We start from the raw sequence: 26,810 nt of genomic DNA on the forward strand, positions 1-26,810 counted from the left end.
CGAGATCATGGTTTTTGGTACTTCTGAAAACTTGATATGCATCTTCTATACTCCCACATTTTGAGTACATAGAGATTAGCAAGTTTGAGACCAAGATTTCTGACTGGAAATTCCTCTTCACGGCCTGCGCATGGACCTGCTCCCCTTGGTTCAATGCTGCTAACCAGGAAGATGCACTTAGCAAGCTGCTGAAAGTCACGGGGTTTGGCTGAACCCCTTCCCTAAGCATCCTAATGAACCATAGAAATGCAGGATCGAAATCACCATTTTGTACAAAACTAGAAATCATAGTAGTCCAAGCTATCACATCTCTCTCAGGCATCTTCTCATATAGAGAAATTGAGTCCTGCATACATCCAATGTTTGATAATCCAAGAACCATGGTAGTCCAGGAAACGACATCCTTTCTAGGCATTTTAATAAACAACCTGTAGGCTTCATCAATTCTTCCATTTTGAACACATCCTGTAATCATGGCATTCCATGCAGCTACATCCTTCTTCTTCATGATATTAAAGATCTTAGAAGCATGGGTTGCCTTTCCATTCCTTGAATACATGGTGATTAAAGCATTCCCCGCGATTGCATCTTATTCAAAACCCATTACAAAAACTAAAGCATGAACCTGAATTTCCTCTTTGATATTACCACCTTCAGCACAGGCATCACAAACAACAGTCAAAGCAGTTGAATTGATCATCACACCCTGCCTTCAAATAGTCAAAAACATACTGAACGCTTCATCCCACATACCATTCTGTGAATAACCACCAATCATTGCCGTCCAAGAAACCACATTTCTCTCAGTCATTCTATCAAACAGATGCCAAGCATCCATAATTGAGCCTGTTCGGGAGTACCCATCGACCATAGCCCTCCAGGAGACCACATCTCTTCGGTCCATCCGATCGAAAAATCAACGTGCACTATCCATCTTGCCATTCTTCACATATCCAGTAAGCATTGCATTCGAAGCTATCAAATTCTTCTCTCCAGGCATCCGGTCGAACAGATTCTTAGCTTCAGCCAACATACCATTTGTGAGCAAACCCAGTGATCATAGCAGTCCAGGAAACCGCATTCCTTTCCAGCATAGATCGAAAGAGCACATACGCATCCTCCAGCCTTCCATTACATACGCAACCAGAGATCATAGCATTCCAGGAGACCAAGTTTCTATGAGGCATTCCATCGAACACTTTGCGTGCATTCTCGATCTCATCATTCTCAGCATAAGCTGTGAGCAATGCCGTCCAGGAGACGACGTTTCTGAAGGGCATGCTGTCAAAGACTACCTTTGCATCAACGAGATCGCCATTTTTCCCGTGTTTGGTAATCAGGGAGTTGAAGGAAACAACCGATGCTTGGAAATTGGCGTTTGGTGGTGTTGGGTGTCAAAATGGTAGAGAGATGAGATGCTCAGGGTGAGGCGGTGTCTGTAGATCAAAAGGCAGTTGGGTTTTTGTAGAGTTGCCGAGTGCATGAGAGAGTTGGTGGTTCCTGTGAGGGAATGTGATAGTAGTGAAATGAGATGCCTCGATTCATTTCACGACGCTGCTATGGTTGTGTTCATCCGAACATTGACACAGCGTTTAGTAGGAATATCAACAGGCCGGACCTCACCTAGAATTGCATAAGCCAGACCCAGGTCCAACCGAATAAAGGATTTACTATAGAATTGCATCCAAAAACATTGAGTGGATCAGCTTTAACAGAATTGCTTTATTGCAATTATTTCTTTGTTGTTTCTGTCACAAACTTTATATGTTTTCTGTTGTGAATAAAATATATATAAAAAAGAAAGATGAATGAAAAATATACACATAAAATGTGGGTTATTAAGTGTAATTTATAGAAAATTATATATATTTTCAAGTATAATATATACAAATGTATATACTTTGTATAAATAACATGAAATGTTTTTACACGAACCAGATCATGAGCTCGGCTCGGCTAAACAAGAATACAAGCTAAGCCACAAGCTCAACCCACTAGTAAATGAGCCGAGCCCGAACATGCCCTCTTTGGTTAGTTAGGCTTGTTTACCAGCCCTTAGTTGCAGATAGGTCTGGTAAATGAACCGAACATCTGGCGACTTGACTCGTCATGAGCTTGTTCGTGACCGGCTCATACAGCTGGCAAGTGAAGCCACTTAAAGGAGTAGAGCCCGAACACAAGGCGTTTGGCTCGGCTTCACTCAAGTGAGCTTATGTAGATTAAAAATATATTTTTTTTATGTGATATATATTTTTAATGTAATATATAAAGAGAAGTATGCAATATATATATATATATATATATATATATTCTATAAATAAATAACATGGATTTTTTTTTATATGAAGCCGCTCATATTTGGCTTGCCTCATTCAAGGACAAGCGGAGCTCGGCTCAGCTAAACAAGAACACTAGCCGACTCATGAGCTTTCTCTGGTAAAAAAGCCAAGCCCAAACCTGTTCCATTCGACTCATTTAAGAGTCTTACTTGCAGATGCATGATTTTAATAAATTTTTTTATTTTGTTAAAAAAAATCACAATTTATGAGAAGATACCTTCACCACCAACTTAACCGAGAAAAAGGAAAAAAAGAATACATATCCATAATCCCACCAACTCATGCAAGTTGACTAGCACATGACAATAAAGAATTAAAAAAAAAAAAAAACAAATTGTAGGAACAAGCCACTGAAGATTTACCAAAGGTCCATATGATAGACAGCATCCGGTCTGCAACATGTGAGGATATAGAAAGGGATACGTGCTTGCCTATTGTTTTTTTATTTATCAACCATAAATGGATACGAGAAGATGTGTGAAGGGGAAGCGAGAATGAAGCGCGAAGCGTGGTACAATTGTGAAGCCATTATGCATGAAAAATGAAAAGGAAACACTTAGAAAGCAATATGAAGTGCGGGTGAAAGCAGCAAGTTTGTTATAGAAATGCTATTATTTCCTAATATAAAAAAATCTAGAAAGTGAGTGTGACAATAAGGAAGTGAGTGGAACGTACCCTGTTGGGTCAAGTTCTGAGAGCCAATTGGGTTCCCAAAGCTAACCAGGTGCAAATGAATCAAGTTTTATGCAGGCCTCTAGCTTGTGTCTGATGCATTTTTTTCTAAAAAAGATAATATATATATATATATATATATATATAAACTGAATTATGTAAACCAACAAAATATGTAAACTAGTATAAACCGAGATTTTCATCAGTTTTCTTTTTTTGTAAATCTAACCTTGCAGATGCATTCTGCGTGGTCCATTTGCTTGGAATTGACTATTGGATCATTGAAATCGAATAAAAAAATGTGATTTTTGCATGTTTTAATATTTATAAAAAATCTAATCTCCCTTGATTTTGAAGTCTTGAAAGATTCTTCTTATATATCTTAATCGGATGATCTAAGAGTTTGATTCTATAAAACCAAGCATCTAGACTACATCCGTGAGGTGAAATTTTAGAAGAAAATAAAAAAGAACTTAATGAAAATATCGGTGCATATCAGTTTACATATTATTCTGATTTACATATTTCAGTTATATATATATATATATATATATAAAACATGTTTTCCCATTTGAATAGTTCCTTAACTAAATGGTCACTACTTGTTCTTTTGTTTTTAATATGGGACTAATAGAGAAAGAGAGTTTTATTACAATTTGATCGTTACCTAATAAAATGGTAAGTATTTAGTTATTGAGCATATTATAAAGATGACATGTAAGTGGCACTTTTAAGTGATTATATAAAAAGAAGTGGCACTTTTGTAATTTTTAAAATATGGGTTCGTCAAAGAATAAATTCCGGTTCATTGACGTCCATGTATTAACGCGTTAATAAATCAACTTCTGTTTTTAACCCTCTTGCTCCTCTCGCATTTCTGGCCGCATTTCCGTTACGCCACTTTCTGCTTCTTTTGGAACTTTCTGCTTAATTCCCGCCCAATAAAAATCCGAAGAAGACGAAGGCGGCGATATCCTAAATTCTTCTTCTTCTTCTCTGTCTGTGAGGGTTCTGTGTTTGGAGTGAGTAAGGAAGGATGAGGCTCCTGAAGGTAGCGACGTGCAGCCTGAACCAGTGGGCGATGGACTTCGACCTGAACCTGCGAAACGTGAAGGAGTCGATCGCTAGGGCGAAGGAGATGGGTGCGAGGGTCAGGGTCGGCCCCGAGCTCGAGATCACCGGCTACGGTTGCGAGGATCATTTCTTGGAGCCTGATACCCACGCCCACGCGTAAAATTCACCCTCTGTGATTTTCCTTTTTTTTCACTTAATTAGTCGACTTTTAGTTCATCGGAAGCCGTCTTAGAATCCTGATCCGAAGTTCGCTTTGTTTCTTTTTGTTGTGGCATGAAGAAGTAAATTCTTCGATTGCGAGTTCATTTCCTTTTGTTTTTTACTTTCTCTTTTTTTTTTGACGAATTCGATTCTTTAGCCCTTTGTCAGGTGGATTCAATTCTTTTGCAGTTCGATTTGTCTTCTAATCGATCGTTCGTTCTTCTTCGTTTAGAATCGTCGGTGTGTGTTTTCTTAGAGTGAGTTTTTTGCAGTTCGATTTGTCTTCTAATCGATCGTTCGTTCTTCGTTTAGAATCGTCGGTGTGTGTTTTCTTAGAGTGAGTTTCGTCTTGGAAGGAATGGAAGTTCTTTGTTTTTGTTGCATGAGATGATTTTTTTTCCTTTTCGATTTGTTGGGAATTGTTTGTGGTTTTTATGTTGTAGTGAATTGGTTTAGTTTGGTCGAGGACTCAATTTGCTGATTCACGTCGAAGGAGGATTTTTGTAATTTCGGTTTAGTTTGATGAGGTTTGCAGTTGTCCATTCCGGTGCTTCTGTTCTATCTTTGAATCAATTCGGATTGAGGATGTAAACTTTTGCTATCTGTGCTCGAATCGGGAGCCTCTTTTAATTTCGGATTGGTTTGTGGATTTTTGCATGTTACATAATCGGTATGGTTTGGAAATCGTTGAATACGTTGTTTTTACAAAGTATAAGTTCCTTCCTTTCCTTTTCTGTTCTTTGTGATCGTTGAGCTTTATGTTCTGCTCTTTTTGTTTTTCCATGTTGGGTTTACTTTTTCTCTCTTTAGATTCCTTTCGTTATTTCTTTTTTCAAGTTAGGAAATAGCTCTAGAAAAGGGTTGAAAAGATGTCTTCAGACAAAGTAGGATTCCTTAATTTTGTTTGGTTTGCTGAACTTTCTATTACTGCTTGATTTATTTTTTTGAAATCGGGCAACTGATACAAATTTATTATCACGTTCATTTGGAATTGATAATTTGAAAAAAGACAATTTTCTTTTCCAGTTATTTTTTCTTTTTAATTTGATTTATGCATGCTAGGGGTTTAATTTCGTTTGTTAAAGAAATTAAATTCATATGTTAAATGGAGTAGAATTTCAGAATTTCAGTTGGATTTTACACGGTTTTGTTCTTTTTTGAAGTTTCTGCTTATGTGTGAAGGAATTCATGTAATCCTTTTGGGACTAATTCATGATCTGAACCTAAATTCTTTTAATTTCACATAAAGTTAATTGACATTTGTTTTTACTTGCTTATATTAGATGAACTGCATGCGCATTTGCGTTTTGTCATTCACTATCCACAGTAACAATTCAGTATTAGGCTAAAGAACTTTGGTCTTTGTTCGTTGCCATTTCCAATTTCATAATGTTGCTTCTGGATTGCAATCTTTCTTATTAAGTTAGATATTATTTTTGGTGTTTTCGTTTATAAAAAGTGAACTGATGATGAATGTAGGTGGGATTGTTTGGCAGATCTTCTGTCAGGAGAATGGACGGAAGGCATTTTATGTAGTATCGGCATGCCAGTTAGAGAAGGAAGCACCCTTTACAACTGCCAAATATTCTGTTTAGACCGGAAGATCCTTTTGATTCGACCAAAGATGTGCCTTGCTGGTGATGGAAATTACAGGGAACCAAGATGGTTTTCAGCATGGAAGCATAGAGGCCAGTTGATTGATTTTCAACTCCCGCACAATGTCTATGAGATTACTTCACAAAAAACAGTTCCCTTTGGTTATGGGTATCTGACATTCTCAGACACGTAAGCCTCTTGTCTTCAGCACTTTAAACTTTCAGACACAGAGAAATCTGTATGCTTTTTAATCTGCTTGTTAATGTATTTCTGTATCGCATGTATGATTAGTTCCGGTAAAGTTTGGTTTTGTTGTAGTTTGCTTCCTGCTTCTACTTAGTACAAAAATCTGCAACATTGACAAGGGCCACCATGTCAATTTTTCATTTTAAATTTTTGCATCTGGCAAACTTAGCAACCCCCTATCTGAAGCAATCACTGTTTGTCTCATGGCATTGGTTATACAGAGAATCTCCTGCAGAGTCACACATCCACTTTTTTAGATTATTTCATACAATGGCCGGAAGTTTTAGATTTCAACTTTGCAACTCAATAATGTTTCACATGTAATGGTTTTTGCCTTTATGCTCTGTTTGGATGCCATATTTGAGATGGAGATGGGAGGGAAATAGGGATTCATTGTATCCTCTATTCCCCCATTTTTTTTGGTAACCCAGATTTGTGAGATGGGAGTGAAGAGGAGGGTGGAGATGGTCTCCCATATCCCCATTTCAACTACATCCTAAAAAAGATGTAGTTGACAACTCAACTCTCATCATCCATTTTCCTCTCCACTCCCATCAGCTCTCTTATCTCCCCTCCAACGCCAGCTCCCAAAGAGAGCCTTAATTGATTTGGCTGATTCATGAAGGTCACAGTCCTCTCAGTAGACTCAGTCTTCTTTTTAGGATTTTTTCTGTACATTGCCATAAGCAATGAATGATGAAATATACATATGTCAAAAGGCGTGAATATATCCAGTGAGTTAATTATTTTGAGTTTTTGAAGCAAAGAACTGTGTATATTCTTGCTTTTGACAAGCATGAGTCCTTAACTTCCACACTAGTAAGTCATTCTGATTTGTCTTTTCTCATCAGAGTGGTTGCTGCTGAAACATGTGAGGAACTTTTTACTCCAGATGCACCCCGAATTGAGCTTGCGTTGAATGGTGTTGAAGTCTTTGTTAATGCAAGTGGTAGTCATCACCAATTGAGAAAGCTAAACATCCGAATGGACCGGATCAAGAATGCTACATTTGTATGTGGCGGTGTTTATATATATAGCAATCATAAAGGGTGTGATGGTGGCCGGCTTTACTATGGTTTGACATTTATTCTTTTTTCCTTTTTGCTTTTCTAGATTTGTGTGTTGGCATTTGTTGCATTCTGTGAATTGTGTTCAATGCTGAATGTCTCCATTTTCTATAATCTTTACACTTACCCTGAGCATTCAGGCTCGTATGCATTCTTCAATATGATGATTTTGGTGTTTCCCTGAGGCAGATGGATGTTCTTGTGTTGCTGTGAATGGAGATGTTGTTGCCCAAGGTTCCCAGTTTTCACTTAAGGATGTAGAGGTTTTATTTGCACAAGTTGATTTGGATGCTGTGAGCTTTCCTCTCTCATTTATATTATTGCTGTTGCTCTTTTCACTTTCTTCTGTTCATAGTGAAAAATATGTGTGTTGTTCCTTCCCTTGAAGCCTTTTTTTTTTTATCGTATTTCGAGTTGTTCCCAGTTCAAGGCACTGGAAGCAAATTTTTTTTTTTAAGAAGAAAGGAATATATCTGTTAATTAAAGATCAGAATATAATCAATCTTAAGGGGTAGATGGCGAGGTATCACCCAGTCTCAGTCCTCTAATTGTTCGAACAATAGAAAAGGTAGGCCTGTTAAGATGTATTGATATAAATTCACTTATATATATATATATATATATATATATATATATATATATATATTTGACTGTTTCTCATTGTAATAGGTTTTGCCCATGTAGGGACATTTTAGTCTTTTTACATGTATGTAATAGGTACTGCCTATTAGGGGCAGTTTTGTCTTTGTGTATATTTTTTCATTTTATTTTTTATTCTGTCTTTTCCCTCTTGCATGAGGGTATATTGGACTTTATCCAATATAGTCGTTGGGAGTGTTGGGACCTCCCCAACTGCTATAATTATAGCTGTTGGGAGCATCCCAACTACTCTTTTGAGTCTTGTATAGCCTATATAAAGGGGGTTAAATCCCCTCTTGTATTAATGCTTTTTCTTAAGCATTTTCTCATAATAATGATCATATTATTTTTAAGTGTGTGTTCTTGTATTTGCTATTGTGAACTTTTATATTTGCTATTGATTAGCTTGCGTATTGTCCCTTTGTGGACTTGTGTTTGAGCACTCTCTTTTGACTCTTGTATGCCCTTGGTGGCTCTTTTTGTATTTCTCTTTCTTTCATTACATGGTATCAGAGCCATAGGCTCTTGGGATCGCGTGATACTTCTCCAAAGTTCGTGGTTGTGGCAAAGAAGGGATCTTCCTCAAGCATTTGTTCGTGATACTTCATTTCTCTCCTCCACACTTGTTCGTGATAGTTCATTTCTTCTCTCCAAAGATAGGCAAAAAAGAACTCATGACGGTGGTCACATTCAAGCTAAATGACTCAAATTACCTAATGTGGGCCGCTGCTATGGAGAACCATCTTAAAGGCAAAAAACTATAGGGGTACGAAAGTGTCACTACATGTGAGCCACATCTCATACTCACCAAAAAAGATGGAGATCAAATCAAAGCCCTTGATGATGAAGAAAGAGAAAAAATTCTTAAAAAACATCATATTAAGGTGGAGGATTAGGAAGTCGAGAACGCTCAAATCCTATCTTGGTTCCTAAATAGCATGAAATTTAAGATAGCCACCAACATTGTGAAGTTTAAAAAAGCTTGTGATGCATGGATCTTTCTAAAAAACATGTTCATGCAAAAAGACTTGGCACGACAATATTTCCTTCAAGAGAAGGTTCAAACTATAAAACAAGGAGATAAGAGTGTGAGAGATTACTATGAAACTCTCTCTCCTCTTTGAGATGAGTTGGCCTTGCTTGAGCCTAAATGGGAAGGCACGTGCATTGAAATGAGGCGAAAGTAATTGGAAAAGGAACAACTCTTTATGTTCTTATTCAGGTTGAGACCCAAGTTTGAGCAAATTAGGTCCTCAATTTTGCATAGGATTACTACTATCTCACTTAACGAGGCCCTTGTCGAGGTATACCAAGCTGAAACTTGACTTGGCATGAACAAAGGAAGTGAGGAAGTCCTTGTCGTGTCAAGACCCAACAACTATGTCAAAACATATAGACTTCATTTTGGGAGGAATAACAATGGTAGAGTGAGGAGAATAATATGCCATTTTGTAATGAACCAGGACATATCAAACCAGAATGTCTCAAGCTTAAGAAGAAGGTGGCAACTGTTAAAGAATCATCCAAAAATGGTGAAGAAGCAAACAAGAAAGGAGGAGACCTTAAGGATACCATCAACCAATTAACGGAAGCACTTCAACAATTCCTTAAGACATCTTCAACTTACTTTTAGTGTCACCGTCTCCACATCCTCTCCTCCCGATACGTTTTCGATACTTGATTTCGGTGCCTCCTCTAGAATCTCTCTTATCTGAATGCACTAAACCCTTTTATAGTTCATATTGTTTCTATCGCCGATGGAACTAATTTGAAAATCAAAAGCATTGGAACCTTTAAAAATATTTCCAACAGATTTCTTCATGTCATCTTTGTCTCCAACAGATTTCTTCATGGATACGCCATTGAGTTTGTGAAATCAGGTCACTGATGTGAGAATGCAACCCCCGCATTTCTGTCAATCCATCATCGTTGCGCCTTTGTAGTTGAAATTCCCAGAGCTTCACTTTTTAAGTGTTCATGAGGCGAAAACTATATTCTCTATGCTCCTTCAATCATCCTTTCATCTTACTTTTGAGAAATCTGAACTTAACCATCAGTCTAAATCCCACCTATTTGCCTTCAGATGGCTGGTTCCACTAATGCAAGATTACGTCCCTTAAATCCCTCAATCCACAGACACAAACTTCAAAATGATACTTGTTCTGACCTTTGACCCAGTACTCCATTGCAGCATGATCCCTCCATGGTCCAGATGTCAGCATTTAAGGATTTTGTCCATTGAGTTTTAAAAGGCACCATGTGGAGCAACTACATAGGAAGGAGTGTTGGATTCTTCCCTATTGTGTGGATGTTTTTGCGGGTGTCAGAAATTGATGATCAAATAATGAAATGATCCAGTCATGATGTCCGAGTTTCTAGTTTGTTCTGTTGATTTGTCGATGGTCCATCCAGAATAACTTATAAATGGGTTTAGTTCATCATTACTTTATTAATTGAAGAAGTGAATTTGTGGGTGCATGCCCACCAAAACTTGAAGGGAAGTTTACTAATTTGCACCTGTAACTCTCCATCTGAAAAAACTTTATTCTATGCTTATAATTCTTTAAGGGATGCAATCCAAAATGTTGCCTTGGTTTAGTAGAAACCTTGGTTAGTACATGTGATATTCATGTGTATATTCCAGGCCAAAACATTTTGGCATGGATTTCCTTCTGTGATTGTTCTGTTATTTATTATCCTTAATATTTTCTCGACAGTCTAACAACTCATTTCTTGATCTGTCTTAATAATCAGGTAGTTAGCTATCGAGGAGCAATCAGTAGTTTGCGAGATCAAGCAAGTTACAAGCCTAAGGTTCCTTCTGTGGCAGTTCATTATAAACTCTGCCAAACTTTCAATTTCCAAGAATTTCCTTCGCTGCCAATTGAGGTGAGCTATTTCTTGGTCACAAATAGCTTTTCACTTATGAATGCACTTCTCTAGGTTAATTTTACATTTATAGATATAGTAAAGAGTAATAAACCAAGCCTAGTTTATGTATATGGATAGATGTGCTGGCAACCTATGCTTGGTTCCAAACCAAGCTCTGAATGAAAACTTGTTTAGGCATGCATTCATTAAAATAGGAAAGTATGGTTACACTAAAGTCGTGCCCAGATTCTTTCTTGCCATCTCTGCTTCTCTGCTATATACCATTGTTCTCTCTTTTGCTTCATGATGATACTATGTCACATGGGTGCGGGGGTGCGGCAAAAATATAGAAAATTATATATATATATATATATATATATATATATATATATATATATATATATATATAAAGTTGGACATAAATGACCCTGGGTGCGTTGACTGCACACAGGGTCAGGTTGACCGCATTGGGTGCAGGTGCGGCACCTAGTTGGAGAATCCCTGTGACATATAGGACAAAAAAATTTTCTTGGCAATTTTTTTAAGTTCGAAAATTGGACCAAAATGACCCTGGGTGTGTTGACCGCACCCGGTGCTCGTGTCGACGCGGGTGCGGCACCCTGCTAGCCCCCTGTGACATAGTGATGATATGATTGTTCAAGATCTCTAATGATAATTGTCAGACTGAATAATTTAAAAGTTGTCTCAACTTTTTATTTTGAAAGGAAAAGTTACTATATAAGGAATCCATTATGCTACCTTATGGAAATTTGTGAACTTGAAGGGGGCGTTTGTTGCATCCCCACCCAAGCGAAACCATTTTCTCTTGAGAGGGAAACCCAGGAGGGAAGTGCTTTAGCATGAGAGGAAGCGTGAACTGGCTTTGATAGGAAAGATGTTTTTTTGCATTCATTATGTAGAACCTACGAAGATGTTTGTTTTACCCCTCTAGGGAAAGAGGCTTCCTTTCCTATGAAAAAGGGCCTCTTTCATAGCAAAGGGCATGAAAGAAACACCCCAAAGATAGTAAAAAGAAGAAAAAGATAGTACTTGTCAATTCTATGGTAAGTTTGTTTAATATGCTAACCAGGTGCATGGAAATAGTTAACAAACCTTACTGCAGCAATGACTACACCTCCTTTCTGTTTATTCTATTTTATTTTTTTGAAAATTCTTTTTCTGCCAGCAAAGGCTAACTTGTGTGTAGAATTATCAGCAAGTTGCCTTTTTTCTGCATTTCTATCCGAAGTTCTAAAGTTTTATGACCTTGCAGGTCAAGTACCACTTGCCAGAGGAGGAGATAGCTTTAGGGCCTAGCTGTTGGCTGTGGGACTACTTGAGAAGGAGTGGAGCTTCTGGATATTTGCTTCCACTTTCAGGCGGAGCAGATAGTTCTTCTGTAGCAGCTATTATTGGATGTATGTGCCAGCTGATCATGAAAGGTACACTGAATATTTGCATTTAACATCCTCATGTTTATCTAGACCATTCACCATTGTTATCTTTATATCCAGACTTCGTCATGCATTATATAGCAAGGGGACACGTTCTCTTGGATTAGTGCATTGGCTTATGCAACACAACTTAAAACTTATTAAGGGGGTGGGTACTTTTGCAATGTGCTAGTAGAATCTAGTGAGACCAATTTTTACATTTAGAACAAATCCCTCACTAAATGTGAATATCCTAGAAACTGGCTAAGATAAAAAAAAATGAGATGTTCAATTCTTTGGTTGAATTGCTTTGAGGGCTTGTGTACCAACTTTGAAAGTGAATCCCAACCTAGGTTAAAACGGGAGTGGGAGATGGTTCCCCAAGTCAGAAAATGTGGTAATCATTCTATTTTCCTTTTTTTTATGACATTAATTCTTTCTTGTGTCAGTTTTAGCCACTTCTACAATGACACTCTATCCTACTGTTTTTCATAGTTAAAATTTTCGTTGGGAGCAATCCATAGTTACCTTTCTCAGCTGGCAAACATTTATTATCCATATCTCTTATAGCTCAATGACTGCATATGCATGCAGCAATTGCGGACGGAGATGAACAAGTTAAAGCTGATGCTATACGTGTCGGTCAATACCATAATGGCGAGCTCCCTCATGACAGTAAAGAGTTCAGTAGGCGCATTTTTTATACCGTCTACATGGGAACAGAAAACAGGTAAGATTAGCACTTTTTAGCAATACACTGAAAATAGTGATATCATGATTTTATGTCATCTTCTAAAATGTTTGGTAATGTGATCTGTGTTAGATCTGTATAAAAATATAGTTATATATATTCATGGGGAAATGAAAACCTCCCCAATGGAAAACCCTCCCAAACCTCCCCAATGGACGTTTTATTGGATTTTTGGTGTTTTTTTCAAAATTCTGGCCGTGCAAATGTGATCTATATGCTTGTTTTTATCGGAATCAGTTCTTGGAGCATTTGATTCTGATGCATGGATAGGTTTTTATAAGTTTCAAAATCAATGGCGTACAATTTTCATAAACTTTTGAGGCTCCGAATACCATTTTTTCTATCTAAAATTCATGATCCAAGTGTTGATTTATAGTAAATCAATCATGCTGAACACATTTGTACGGTCAGAATTTTGAAAAAAAATACCAAAAATTTTCCATTGGGGAGGTTTTCATTCCCCTATATTCATGTGTGTGTGTATATATATAGGGACATTTTGGTATTTTCCCTTTTGTAATAGGGTCATCCTAGTAGGGGCTGTTTTGTACTTTTGTTTTTTGTTTTTTGTTTTTTAGGACGACTATTAGACCCGCTTTACTATATGGTACGGAATGTTGGGCTGCCAAGAGACATCATATTCAAAAAATGAGTGTAGCTGAGATGCGGATGCTTAGATGGATGTGTGGAAATACAATAAAAGATAAGATTCAGAACGAGGAGATACGTAAGAAGGTAGGTATTGCACCCATTGAAAATAAGATGCGAGAGAATCGTTTACGGTGGTTTGGACATATTCGGCGAAGGCTTAATGATGCTCCAGTTAGAAGGTTGGAGAAATGGGAAAATATATTAGTTAAAAGAGGTCGGGGTAGGCCTAGGAAGACTTGGATGGAGATGATAGGAAAGGATATGAATGCTTTGAACCTCACCGAGGACATGGCATTGGATATAAATGATTGGAGGAAAAGGATTCATGTGGAAGACTCAAAATGAATTTCTTTTTTGGTTCATATCGCTGACCCCAATTGTTTTGGGATGAAGGCGTAGTTGTTGTTGTTGTTTTTTGTTTTTTATATTTTGTAATTCATATGATTGTTGGAGCAGCCAAACTAGTCGTTGGGGGCTAGCCCAACGACTAGTTGGGCTGCCCCCTTTGTCTCTCTTTTGTGCTTATATATAGGGGACTTCCCCTTGTAATCTTAATGCTTTTCTAAGCATTTGTTAAGTGAATAAATATATTTTTTTATATTGGTCTCTTGTTTGGCTCTTTGAAGCCTTTGTATGCACTTTTGTGCTTTTGTATTGGCTTTGCATTTGTGTTGTCCCTTAGTGGACTTGTATTTGTGCTTAAGCATATTGTATTTTGCATTTCTGCTTGTTTCAGTATAAGAGCTTCTTGGGTACTTTGACCTCGGAACATGGTGATCAATCATCCTCGTCATGGAGCATGAAGCAAAGAGTGAACTCTCCTTTAAGCTCAATAGAACTAACTATATGATGTGGTCAGTTGTAATGGAGAACCACCTCAAAGAGGAAAAACTTTAGGAGTACGTGATGGGCACTACTCTCGAGCCTCTACTGAAGCTCACAAAACTTGAAGGAGGCATAGAAAAGGCTCTTGAAAGAGAAGATCGAACCAAAGCTATTTATGAACATCAAATGAAGATAGAAGATTGAGAAAACAACCATGCTAAAATCTTAGCATGGTTCATGAATAATGTGGATATTAAGACTTGTGCTAACATTGCCAAGTTTAGAAAGGCAAATGAGGCATGGTTCTTTATGAAGGGTATGTATACCCAAAACCCCAAAAGGACCAAGACAATATTTCTTGCAATTGAAGATTAGAAGTACTAAACAAAAGGTCATGAATGTTTAGGACTATTTTAGTGCCTTGTCCTAGGGGTGGGCATCGAGCCAGCCTGGCCTGACCTGGGCCCATTTAGAGCTTGGCCCACCGGGCTTTAAGTGTGGCCCAGAACAAAGATTGATCGATTCTTAATGGGCTCGGGTTTGAAGAGCAACCCATGGCCCGGCCCAATGGGCCAATGTGAAGCGGGTTGGGTCCAGCCCGACCCGACCCAAATCCATTTGTAAATAGTAATAATTAATAAGTTTTCAACTTTCCATGTATCCAATTAATTATCTTTCTAGTTTTCATAAAATTAATATAACTAATTAGGTAAATAGTAGTTACCAAGGTACTATGAAAATAGTTAATTTTTATATTATTAAAAAAATAATAAATAACTCAAGCCCATCATGCCTGCTCAGTTGCCCGTTGGCCGGCCCAGGCCCAGCCCACGCATATAGCAGGTCGAGTTTTGGTCCGGGCCTAAAATCTTGGCCTAAACCCGACCCATGGTCGGCCGGGTTGGCTTGGCCCATCAGGCGGCCCGACCCGTTGCCCACCCCTACTTTGTCCTCTCTATGGGATAAGTTGGCACTCCTTGAACCTAAATGGAAAGTCTCCATTGTTAAAATATAGTGTATATATTTTTATACATAACTGATATACGTATATTTATACAATATACATATATCAGGGGTATTTTGGTCATTTAATGACATATAATATAGTACAGTCCAATAGGGACTGTAGAGACTTTTTTGTTTTTTTATTTTCTGTTTTTTGTATGTCAGTCAATATGACTGTTGGACTGCCTCCTTTTCATTATACGTGAGGCTCTATACCACTCTATGTAATACAAGCTTTTCTAAGCTTATTGGCCGTTATATAAAAATTAGTTTTTTTACATTGTGCTTGTGTGGAAGTTGTGCCATTGTGTTATCATGGAATTTGTGTTTTTGTATATCTCTTTTATGAGATTGTTATCGGTCCATTAGAGATCATATTGTATTTGTGCACTTGTTTTGCCCTTTGTTGGCATTCTGATTGTGCACATCTTGTTTCATTACATGGTATCAGAGCTTATGGCTCTTGAAGTGTTGAAAATTATCTTGGGATTGCTCTCTTTGTGGTGGTGATCTTCAATCTTTAGTCTTCAAACGCAAACCTTCTTCGTTATGGGAGAAAGAGATTTCGCCTCCATCACCCCCTACAAGCTTAACGAAAGCAACTATTTTATATGGGCTATCGTAATGAAAAATCAATCAAAGGTAAATAGCTTTGGGGGTTTGTTAGTAGAGCTACTAATAAACCTCAACTTAAATTAACAAGAAGAAAAGGAGATCAAGTCAAAGCTCTATCCGAAGGACAAAAAGAGAAAGCTTTGCAAGAATACCAAAACAAGTTGGAGGATCGAGAAGCTAGCAATGCTCAAATACTTTCATGGTTCATGAATACCATGGAGTTCAAGATCACCACTAACATCATCAAATTTAAAAGGACATGTGATGCATGGATCTTCTTAAAGAGCACATTCATTCAAAAAGATATGTCTAGGTTATATTATCTTCAAGGCAATGTGCATAATACCAAACAAAGAGATAAAAGTGTAAGAGACCTTTATGGTACATAATACCAAACATTCATTTGGGATGAACTAGTTATGTTAGAAGCAAAATGAGAAGATTTGGCTATTGAGATGAGAAAATTACAACTTGAAAGAGAAAACCTTTTCTCTTTTATATATGGTCTCCGATCAGAATTTGAGCAAGTTAGGTCTTCCTTGTTTCATAGGACTTCGACTTCTTCTATAAGTGAGGCTCTTATTCAAATTTGTCAAGAAGAAACAAGACTTAGAATGCACAAGTCTAATGACGAGGTTCTTACCGTATCAAGACCCGGAAATTTTGTAAAAACTTATAAATCACCTCACTTTGAAAGAAAATTCAATGGAGGACATAATGGGGGAGGATACAAAGGAGGACACAAGGGTAAAATTACTTGTTATCATTATAACATGAACTCTTCTAACAGGGCACTGCACCCACAACCATGCAGGTGTGACACTTGGGCACGACTTCCTTTATGTCAGGTGAAGTCAACCACATTGAGGTCCATTTTTATCCAAAAGTAGGTTCAATTAAACCTAATCAAGTCTAGTTTTATATATATACATAAATGCACAAACATGCACATAGTTTTAACTTAAAACTGTTAAAAATTATATTTATATATATACCCTCCCCGCACCCTCGCACCCAAGTTTTTTTAAAGTGTTGCATCGCCTCACCTGTATCCGCACCCACACCTATGTGACATAGAAAATAACAAAAACAAAAAAAATACAAGAAAAGAAAAAGGATTGATGTGCCCCTAATCGGCACAACCTATTAAAAAAGACAAAAATACCCCTAGAGGGTATTACCTATTACATCATTAGAAATATATATGTACAATATGAAACTATATATATATATATATACAACTTAATACTCCCCCTCAAACTCACGATGTGATATACCGGAAGTTTGAAAATACAAAAGGAATCAATAGGAAGGATCCAAGTCTTCAATGATAATCTTCACCAAATGCCTGCATCGACTATCTTCATCTTCATGATGCATCAAAAATGAAATTTCTTTCTCAACCCATATCATCTTTAAGAAGCTGCAGAGAGAACAAAACAAAGGTTCCAACTACACAAAAGAAGATATCTTAACCAAATAGTTATAAAGTTTCAAAACAAGTATATATTTTGAACAAGAATAATACTCAAGTAGAATTTTCAAACAAAGCAGCAATAATTTTAAGATTTTAGAAACATTAGACAATCATTAAGAAAGATAAAAACAAAACAACAATAATTTTAAGATTTTAGAAACATTAGACAATCATTAAGAATGATGAGAGGAGCATACCTCAAAGATAAATTTTTATGAAATCAAATTTTAGACAATCATATACCAAAAATCAGCATATTTTTCAAGAAAACATAAATATTAATCATAAGAGAATTTGATCACTAAAAGACATAAATTATCAAGAAGAGATAAACAATCATGCATAAATAATATCTCAAAGTTTTAGAAAAGCACTTCAAATGAAATAACAAATCATCAACTATACTAAGCAAACACGACAACATGCATATAAAATATAACAATTCAAAAGATCCTTCAAGAAATGAGGAGTTAATTAAATTCATGCATACAACAATGTGAACAAGATAATCAATATTAAACACACACATATATATAACATGCAATTAAAGCATATTTATTGAACATAATAATGAATGAGAACAATCTCATAAATCACAACCCATTAGGATTCATTTACACAACCTATAATGGGTTTAAGCACAAAGGACCAAACAACAATCTTAATATATATATATATATATATATATATAGAGAGAGAGAGAGAGAGATATTATCGATGAAATGCACATAAGATGCATGATTTATCAATAAATATTTTTTCATACAATGAATTAAGCGATCTGCTTTTATTGAAACATAACTAACTCTTTAAGAGATAATATCTAGATAGTAACTACAAGTTGAGCAAGTTCATCTAATTTGATTTACAATAGTTATAGATGACATACTGATACTGATGGTCATATGGCTGCATGTCTTAATTGCATACTACTGTGCATATGGCTGCACGTCTTACCTTTTTGTGAGTGATAATTTTCCAATAAGAGGTCATTTCAAATGTATCGCTTCTTTTTTTTCAAGGTTACCATGGATGTAACAGATGGAAATCTCTTTCTCTCTCCATGTGCTGTGTCTGCTTTCCAAATGGCTAGCTTCCTAATTAAGGTGGATCATGAAATTTTTTTCTCATGATCTCCAGTGTTTATCTTGTGATTTGGATGAGACAAGAGCCCTCTGAGACTTAGTTGTTTCATCTATGCAGTTCTGAGGCTACTAGGCTGCGAGCAAAGGTCCTCTCTGATGAAATTGGCTCATATCATATTGATATGAAGATTGACATGGTTATATCCGCATTGATCTCCTTGTTTCACACACTTTCTGGGAGGAGGCCCTGTTATAAGGTACTAATCTGAATATTTTATATTTTTGAGTTCTTTTTTCTTTTTAGTTTTTGGGGTGTCCTCTTTACATGAAAAGTTCATTCTGTCTTACCTTTATGGGCTTATGGTGAGCGCTTGTTGATGAGTGTTGTAATTTGTTGACTGAGTCTATCATTTGACAGGAGATTCCAATTTCCTTTTTATTTTCTTCTCTTTATTAAAAATGATACTGATGTGAGCTAGAATAAGCTAAAAAAGAGATGTTTGTTAAAAAGATGGTTCTTGAAGTCTCTCTTTGAAACAGTTCAGAAACTTGGCAAAATGGTATATGTCCATTTATATGACATGGTTGCCTTGGATACCTTGCCTATACGTGTACTCCCTACTTTCTTCAACATCATCCAGACGAATAAATTTCAACTTCAACCTGTGCTAAAGACTGCCTTTTGTCAGCGATTTTTTGACCCAACTCAAGTTTTGGTACCATTTGAATCCAATTTTAGTAATGTCATGTTTCAATGAACTAAGGACATGCCTAAAGGACCTGAACTTGCAAAACTATGGTCCTGTTCACAACAGCTTCTCTAGAACTAGAACACCCTGTGTTTTCCTTACTGTACGCATCCAGTCACCAGTATCAATGTGTTGGTTACATCTTAATGAGGCAGTTTCTCAAGATATTTAGGATTTCCTTATAAATCTTGGGAAATGCTCAGGAAGTTTTTTCCATTTAAAAATGATAATAATAAACAATCCAGTGTAAGAAAAATAACTTAATTTTTAGAAAAGTTTTCAAAATATCATTTTTAGGTGTATAAAAGTTTGAAAAACAACTTGTGAAAACACCATGATAAACCGTGTTAATATCATGAAGCAATATATTTAAATTGGTGGTATTTTGAAAAGATCATGATAAATTGTTTTTCTATTATATAAGACCATGGTGTTTTGAACATATCGATGACATCTGTGTCTATGGGGTTGTCATAATTGAACACGGAGAAGCCAACAGAGAGGATATTTGGACCATAAACTAACTCATGTCTTCTGTTTTTTTTTTTAAAGAAAGAAAATTGTATATTAATAAGATGGAAGAATTACACCGTTACCAAAAATGATGAGGTATCACTCTCTTGTCTTAAGAAAGTAAGGAAGTAGGACAACCAAATACAAGAACAGCGACAGCTATGAAGCTAGAACCAAAGACTGCTTACAAAACTATTCTATTCTTCCCTGTCCAATTCAAGTCCATACCCGACCTTAAACCAGTGGTAAGCTGGAGCTCTTTCTTGACTACATGGATTTTAGTGGTTGCTAGAGTATTTCATGGGTCAATCAACCCCTTATCAGGCCATAACATTCTTTACTTCTTTCATGTCCATGTCTGTTTTCCTTTTCTGCATGTGTGCACATTAATGTGTTTCATTTAATGTGTTGTTTCTAGTCTAGTTGGGTCACAGCATTAACATAAGCCTTCTTTAAAGGTTGATGGTGGCTCAAACACGGAGAACCTGGCACTGCAAAATATTCAAGCTCGAGTAAGAATGGTCGTATCTTTTATGCTAGCGTCTCTCATGCCTTGGGTTCATAACAAATCTGGCTTTTATCTTGTGCTTGGGAGTTCAAATGTTGATGAAGCATTGCGAGGGTACCTAACCAAGGTGTGAATTTCTACTACCATTTGTTATACATCCCTAATATGCATTTGATGGGGCAGTTGTATTTTTCTTTATTAAGTCTCCATCGTTCTTTTTCCTTTATTGAGTCTCCATTGTTCCTGTCATTGAGTTTTTTGTGTGATATTTTTCATTTCCTGGTGCAGTATGATTGTAGCTCGGCTGATATTAATCCAATTGGGAGTATTAGTAAAGTGGATCTCCGTGCATTCCTTCGCTGGGCTTCTGTTAATCTTGGATATACATCTTTGGCAGAAGTCGAAGCAGCTCCTCCAACTGCAGAGTTGGAACCTATCCGTTCCAATTATTCCCAGGTCTTTCTCTTGACTGGTTATAAGATATTGTTACTATTACTATTTCCCCATGGCATTTCACTTAAGTACGAAAGGGTAATGCATTATTCGGAAAGCGTATAAAACTTCTGACATGATTAATTATTTGTGGTTTCATATTTCATGAACTGGGGGAGGGGACCTTTTCCTCAAGCCATTCCTTATTAATGTTTTTGTTATCATGTTTGAAGTGTCATACAAGTGTTAAGGGAAGCGTTGTGTGTGGACATTATTGTTAAATGACTGAAGTTTTTCTTAATTATGCTTGTGCTTATAATTTTGAATTTTACTCAAACATACTTTTGAAGATCTCAGTCAGCGAGGAAAAAAGACTTGTTATTTTGATTGTGTTTTGTGTTTGTATTGAGCTATCCTCTTCTGTGTATCAAATCATGTATACACCTACAGTACACCTTCTGACAGCTGCATAATACACACCTACCCATTTCCTTTTTGATGAATAATGCTGTGGGGTTACCCCAAAATTTCCGTTCATTGAAAAGGCATTTACACAGTATCCATGAGGAAAGAGTCACTAGCAGCCTGATGATCAGGTGGCTTATTTTTCCAATACATAAAATTCCCCACCACAATATCTACAGAGAATAAATAAAAAATCAACAAATCTGGTCCCTTAACAAAGACAGAAACATCCAAAATTTTGGATAGGCATGACAAAATACTAGATGAATTATTCCATTTGCCCTTCCAACTGTCTTTAAAACGCCATCAATTTCCTAATTGGAAATAATCTGCAACTTAGTAGATTGGATTTGATTTGGAACGTAAGAAAAAACTTTATTTCAGTCAAAATGAAATTGAACATAAACCCTTGAATAGAACCTACTGCTGTGTCTGAACTGCAAAAGCAAATCTTTTACCAGAAGACATCGCCCAACCAGCTAACTGCAAACGAGTACAATCGTACGGTGGAGCAATGTATTGATCAATAACTGGTTGTCCATTTAACCAGATTTTAACCGGAGTTAGTTCAATGGCCACTTGATTTTCAATATAATTTCCTTATAGGAAAACCAAATTTTCCTCAATGCTATCAATCTCCCAACCTGTGTCATCATGCACGACTTTATTCCAAATAAATCATAATATCCAAATTACAGTATTGAAGACAGCTTTGCAAGATTCCCAGTCATCCAGCTAGCTTGGAATTTCTTGGAAAACCACCACTTGATTTGGCAACCAATATTTGAGTTGAGAACCCGCTTGACTCCAAACTTGTTAACAGCATCCTTCCATGGATTTTAACAGCCACATTACACTTAAAAGCAGATGATCATGATTTTCTTCCGAGCTTGTACACAAGTAGCATCCATTTGCCGTAAATATACCTCTTCTCTGAAGTCTATCAAGAATTGGAAGCCTATTAGCAACTGCTATATAAAGATATAAACAAACCAAGATTCATGAGGTATCTGATCCTTAATCCAAATGAAACGTCTCCACTGTTCTTTAGAATACGATGCCTAATAAAATTCCAGCATGCCAATGTTGAAAAAAGTGTTTTGGAATCTGTATCAGAAAGGAAGACATGCATATCGTACTATATCATATTGTATCATAAGATATAGGAAAAAACACATTTACAAAATTACAAAAAAACAGAAAAACACTAAAAAATCAGGAAAAATAGAAAAAAATGCAATAGGAAAAAAAATTAAGCATTAAGATCAATTAAACATAGATGTGCATTAAGCCATTAACATCAAGTAAATTTCATTACATAAACATAAATGTTATGAAAGTTCATTACATAAACTTGTATAATAAAATTATAAAATACATCAGTCATTTTCATCGAATATTCATCGAATACCGGTGGATGATTGTTTCAAATATTTGGGATCTATCATTCAAAAGTATGGAGAAATTGATGGAGATGTAAATCATAGGATAAAGGTTGGGTGGATGAAATGAAAAAGTGCAACTGGAGTGTTGTGCGATCGTAGAATGCCATTGCGGTTGAAGGGAAAGTTTTATAGGACGACTATTAGGCCCGCTTTACTATATGGTAGGGAATGTTGGGCTGCCAAAAGACATCATATTCAAAAAATGAGTGTAGCTGAGATGCGTATGCTTAGATGGATGTGTGGAAATACAATAAAAGATAAGATTCAGAACGAGGAGATGCGTAAGAAGGTAGGCGTTGCACCCATTGAAAATAAGATGAGAGAGAATCGTTTACGGTGGCTTGGACATATTCGGCGAAGGCCTAATGATGCTCCAATTAGAAGGATGGTGAAATGGAAAAATATATTAGTTAAAAGAGGTCAGGGTAGGCCTAAGAAGACTTGGATGGAGATGATAAGAAAGGATATGAATGCTTTGAACCTCACCGAGAACATGGCATTGGATAGAAATGATCGGAGGAGAAGGATTCATGTGGAAGACCCAGAATGATTTTCTTTGTTGGTTCATATCGCCGACCCCAATTGTTTTGGGATGAAGGCATAGTTGTTGTTGTTGTTGTTTGTTGTATTCAGTGTTCTCCATCAGGGATGACATCTTTGTAATGAAATAGAAAGAGAGGTGCACACACAAATCCACTATGGGATGGTGCACATAAGCCACTAAGGGCTAGAACAAACACTCAAGAACTCACAAGCCACTAATGGGCATAACACAAAGACATAAAACATATAATTTTATTATATTAACAAATGCTCAAGAGAAGCATTCCCACAAAGGGGACAAGATGTCCTTTTAGGCTAAAGAGGGACTAAAGGGGGCCCATTATAGCTGTTGTGGAGGCCCCAACAGCTAGAAATATAGCTGTTGTGGAGCCCCAACAGGTATATGGCCTAAAGACCATAATGCCCTTACATAAAAAAGGAAAGACAAAAAAGGAAAAATAAAAGAAATAAAAAATATCAAATCTGCCCCTAATGGGCAGGACCTATTACACATGCAGAATTGCAAAAGAAACCCTAGTGGGTATTACTTATTACAAGAGAAGAAACACACACACACACACATATATATATATATATATATGTACTATATATATGTGAACAATAACATATACACATATTTAACAATCTTGTGATAACTGGGCAACATCTTGTGGTGGCTGTGCATCAAGTCATGCCCATTCCCTTCTATTTACTTCCAAACTAGTAAGAATCTCAGCCCGTACATTACTTAGAATGTTAGGTGAGTGATACATTCACATAAAGTAAGTTTGAATGCCTACAATGTGCAGCTTAAAATGATACAAGCCCCAGTGATGCCATCTCAAAGTAAAAATGTGAGAGAAAAGGATGAAGATGCAGTATGGTGGGCCTCACTATTCATTAGTTTCCACTGATGAAAAACTCATATATTTCATTTTTTACTATGTTAACAATGAAAGATATGAAGTAAAATTTATTAAAATTCCTTAAGATCTGTAATTACAATAATGTGCATAAGAAAAAAAGATATGTCTCTAGTGATTGCTTTCTCATGTTCGTCCTCAAAGAGCTGGAAGTAAATCTTCATCAGACAAAACTCAATTGCAGATGAAGGTGACAGTCTAACTGCATTAATGCCCTCAAATGGAGGGCTTACAAAAGAGAAAGTAGCAACTGAAGAGCCAGATAGCCTGAGGAAAGTGCAAGCTCTCACACATTCCTGCACTACTTATGGTACCTATAAGATGCATACATCAGATTTCTGTTTTAGCAACTATTTAGTTGTTTGTCTGATTTTTTCACACATGCCTGAGGAATTTATTTTCAATCAAATGTGCCCATGCTTGTGTTCAATATTGTATGCCCTTTATGTGATCAAACCTGGACTGAACATAAACTTGAGTGATGCCTTGACTCAGACAGGCGATTAATCTAACTGCATGGACACATTGACCTATCTGGTTCATTTGTTGACCTGTGCAAGCCGCAGATCAGTTACTTGCAAATGAATTTCAAAAGCATGGGTTTGCAAGCTATCAATATGCCTCATATTGGCCCCACTGGTATCAAACTTTATCTATATTGCCCTGTGAACATCCAATGATATTGTTTTGTGGTAGAGGGAAACACTTTTTGTATGCAGGATAGTTTTTATTTTATCATCTGTTTGTTCAAATGGTTTTCAACTAGAATGACATTTGTATTGTTGCAGATCAAGGATCAGCTGATCCCATAATTAGTAGATGGATTTACATTAAACTTGTCAATGCAGATCGCAACAAATACAAAGACATGATAACATGATAGTTGATGGAAATGAAATAATTTGCTTTTTCTATTTAAAAAACTAATTCGACAATAAGTAAGATTGAATAAAAAATGTGAGTTCATGGTCTAACGTTCTGTCTTTGTGGCACAGTTAGATGAAGTGGATATGGGCATGACATATGAGGAGTTATCATTCTATGGACGGCTTAGAAAGATTTTCCGATGTGGCCCTGTCTCAATGTTTCAGGTTACTCTCATAAACTCAGGTTATCACAGTTTATTATCTAGGTTGTGCAACAACCCTTCTTATGATGACATAGTTAAATAATATTATTTTTACTTATTATACTCAGATTGTTTGAGAGATGAAATTATCTTATTGTTTTTTCTTATTATGTGTGCACATGTAAGCACACACATGCATTTATGACATGGAATCGATCAACTGTAGCAAACATCAAGGGATCAAGTACTCCTGTGGACTAACTTGGTGTGGTATCCATTGCAGTGGATCTGTACCTGATGGAAAGGTGTTCATAGCATTATAATTTGGTTAATGTCTGTTATTTATAGCTTTATTTTTTATGTTTTAGAACCTTGTTCACACGTGGCATGGTAGGCTTACTCCTTCTGAGGTTGCGGCAAAGGTCAAGCACTTCTTTAAGTACTACTCAATGAATCGGCATAAGATGACTGTCCTAACGCCATCATATCATGCTGAGGTATTTTCATGATGTAGATCTTGACTGACTAATTATTCAATTGTCTATGCTTGCATTCTATGAAGTATATTCAGCTTAGATATAAGAGACTTGACTTATTTTTAAAATGTGGAAACTAATATCTTTTGGAATAGAAATTCTTATTCTTTTTTTTCCTTCAACCCTCCAATGTCTTTAACTCCATATGGTTTCATTTTGTTTATTTCATTCGACTTAAATTTTTTCAGGTTGTGCTCAAACATTTGCCTATTTTTTCTATTCTTGAATTTTTAAGTAAGGCTTTCACTAATCATGGAAAATTAAGAAAGACAACATTGTTTCCTGCAGAGTTATTCACCAGAAGACAATAGATTTGATCTTCGCCAGTTTTTATACAATACAAGGTGGCCTTATCAGTTCCGCAAGATTGATGAACTTGTACAGAAAGGTGCAGCTGGCAGCATCCCTGTGGTAAAACCTAAGGAGCCAACAGACTTGGAAGTTTCCATGGTCCATGCAACTGGAATGGGGGTTGCAGCAGCTGACGCTGGAAACCCGAGGACTGGCTTGTAATTTTAATAGTTTGGTAGGTATTTTGATATCTCTGCTTTTATGGGGGTAATAAGATGTAATTCATGCAACATGTTGTTGACCCTTATCTTTCTAATTCATATCATGGTAGTTGCATTTGGTCTTTCTCTGTTTCTTTCTCAAAAGATTTTGGTGTCTGAATATTTTCCCACGCATAGATTATTCTTTTCTTCTCTCTCTCTCTCTCTCTCTCAGCCTTCTCTTTGGACTTTGGTTGGAGCTGATATGACAACCTTATGCCAAGGATAGTGGTGGCTAAGGCACTTGTTTGGCTGGTATATTTAAAGATAGATGGATGCAAGTTAATCTTAGCAAATACAGCATCAGATGGTTGAAGGGCATCTTGATAGAAATGAGATTGTGAACATGCGCTTGAGTTCTAAGATTATCCTAGATTTTAGGTCTCTAGTCGGAGTCCAGCCCTGGAAAAGCCAATATCATTTATTTAGTTACTGTTTTCTTTGGTAAATGTTGTCTTTGTGTGGCTTTTGCTTTTTTATTGCCTAAATTTGCCACCGACTCACAGTTTGGTCAAGGTGTCTCGAGGTA

The 26,810-nt window shown here is 36.6% G+C and overlaps 1 protein-coding gene across 1 annotated transcript; it reads left to right on the plus strand.

The window, feature by feature from the left end:
- The first annotated feature begins 3,872 nt into the window (after positions 1 to 3,872).
- On the plus strand, positions 3,873 to 26,368 carry LOC149831299 (glutamine-dependent NAD(+) synthetase-like). The gene is made up of 13 exons (XM_090013804.1): positions 3,873 to 4,241; positions 5,766 to 6,071; positions 6,980 to 7,203; positions 7,385 to 7,488; positions 10,589 to 10,723; positions 11,979 to 12,147; positions 12,733 to 12,868; positions 18,666 to 18,804; positions 20,268 to 20,444; positions 20,606 to 20,773; positions 25,121 to 25,216; positions 25,563 to 25,691; positions 26,019 to 26,368. The coding sequence occupies exons 1-13, from the start codon at positions 4,048 to 4,050 to the stop codon at positions 26,241 to 26,243; spliced, it is 2,202 nt and encodes a 733-aa protein (XP_089869930.1). The 5' UTR covers positions 3,873 to 4,047; the 3' UTR covers positions 26,244 to 26,368.
- Positions 26,369 to 26,810: the final 442 nt, after the last annotated feature.

The sequence above is a fragment of the Nuphar pumila genome, chromosome 7 (genome assembly GCF_984573655.1).
Source record: "Nuphar pumila chromosome 7, dmNupPumi1.hap1.1, whole genome shotgun sequence".
In the NCBI taxonomy this organism is placed as follows: domain Eukaryota; kingdom Viridiplantae; phylum Streptophyta; class Magnoliopsida; order Nymphaeales; family Nymphaeaceae; genus Nuphar; species Nuphar pumila.

Coding starts and splice junctions, on each gene's coding strand:
- LOC149831299 (XM_090013804.1), top strand. CDS start 4,048: ATGAGGCTCCTGAAGGTAGCGACGTGCAGCCTGAACCAGTGGGCGATG. Junction 18,805..20,267: donor GGAGGAGGCCCTGTTATAAG/GTACTAATCTGA, acceptor CCTTCTTTAAAG/GTTGATGGTGGCTCAAACAC. Junction 20,774..25,120: donor TCCGTTCCAATTATTCCCAG/GTCTTTCTCTTG, acceptor TTTGTGGCACAG/TTAGATGAAGTGGATATGGG.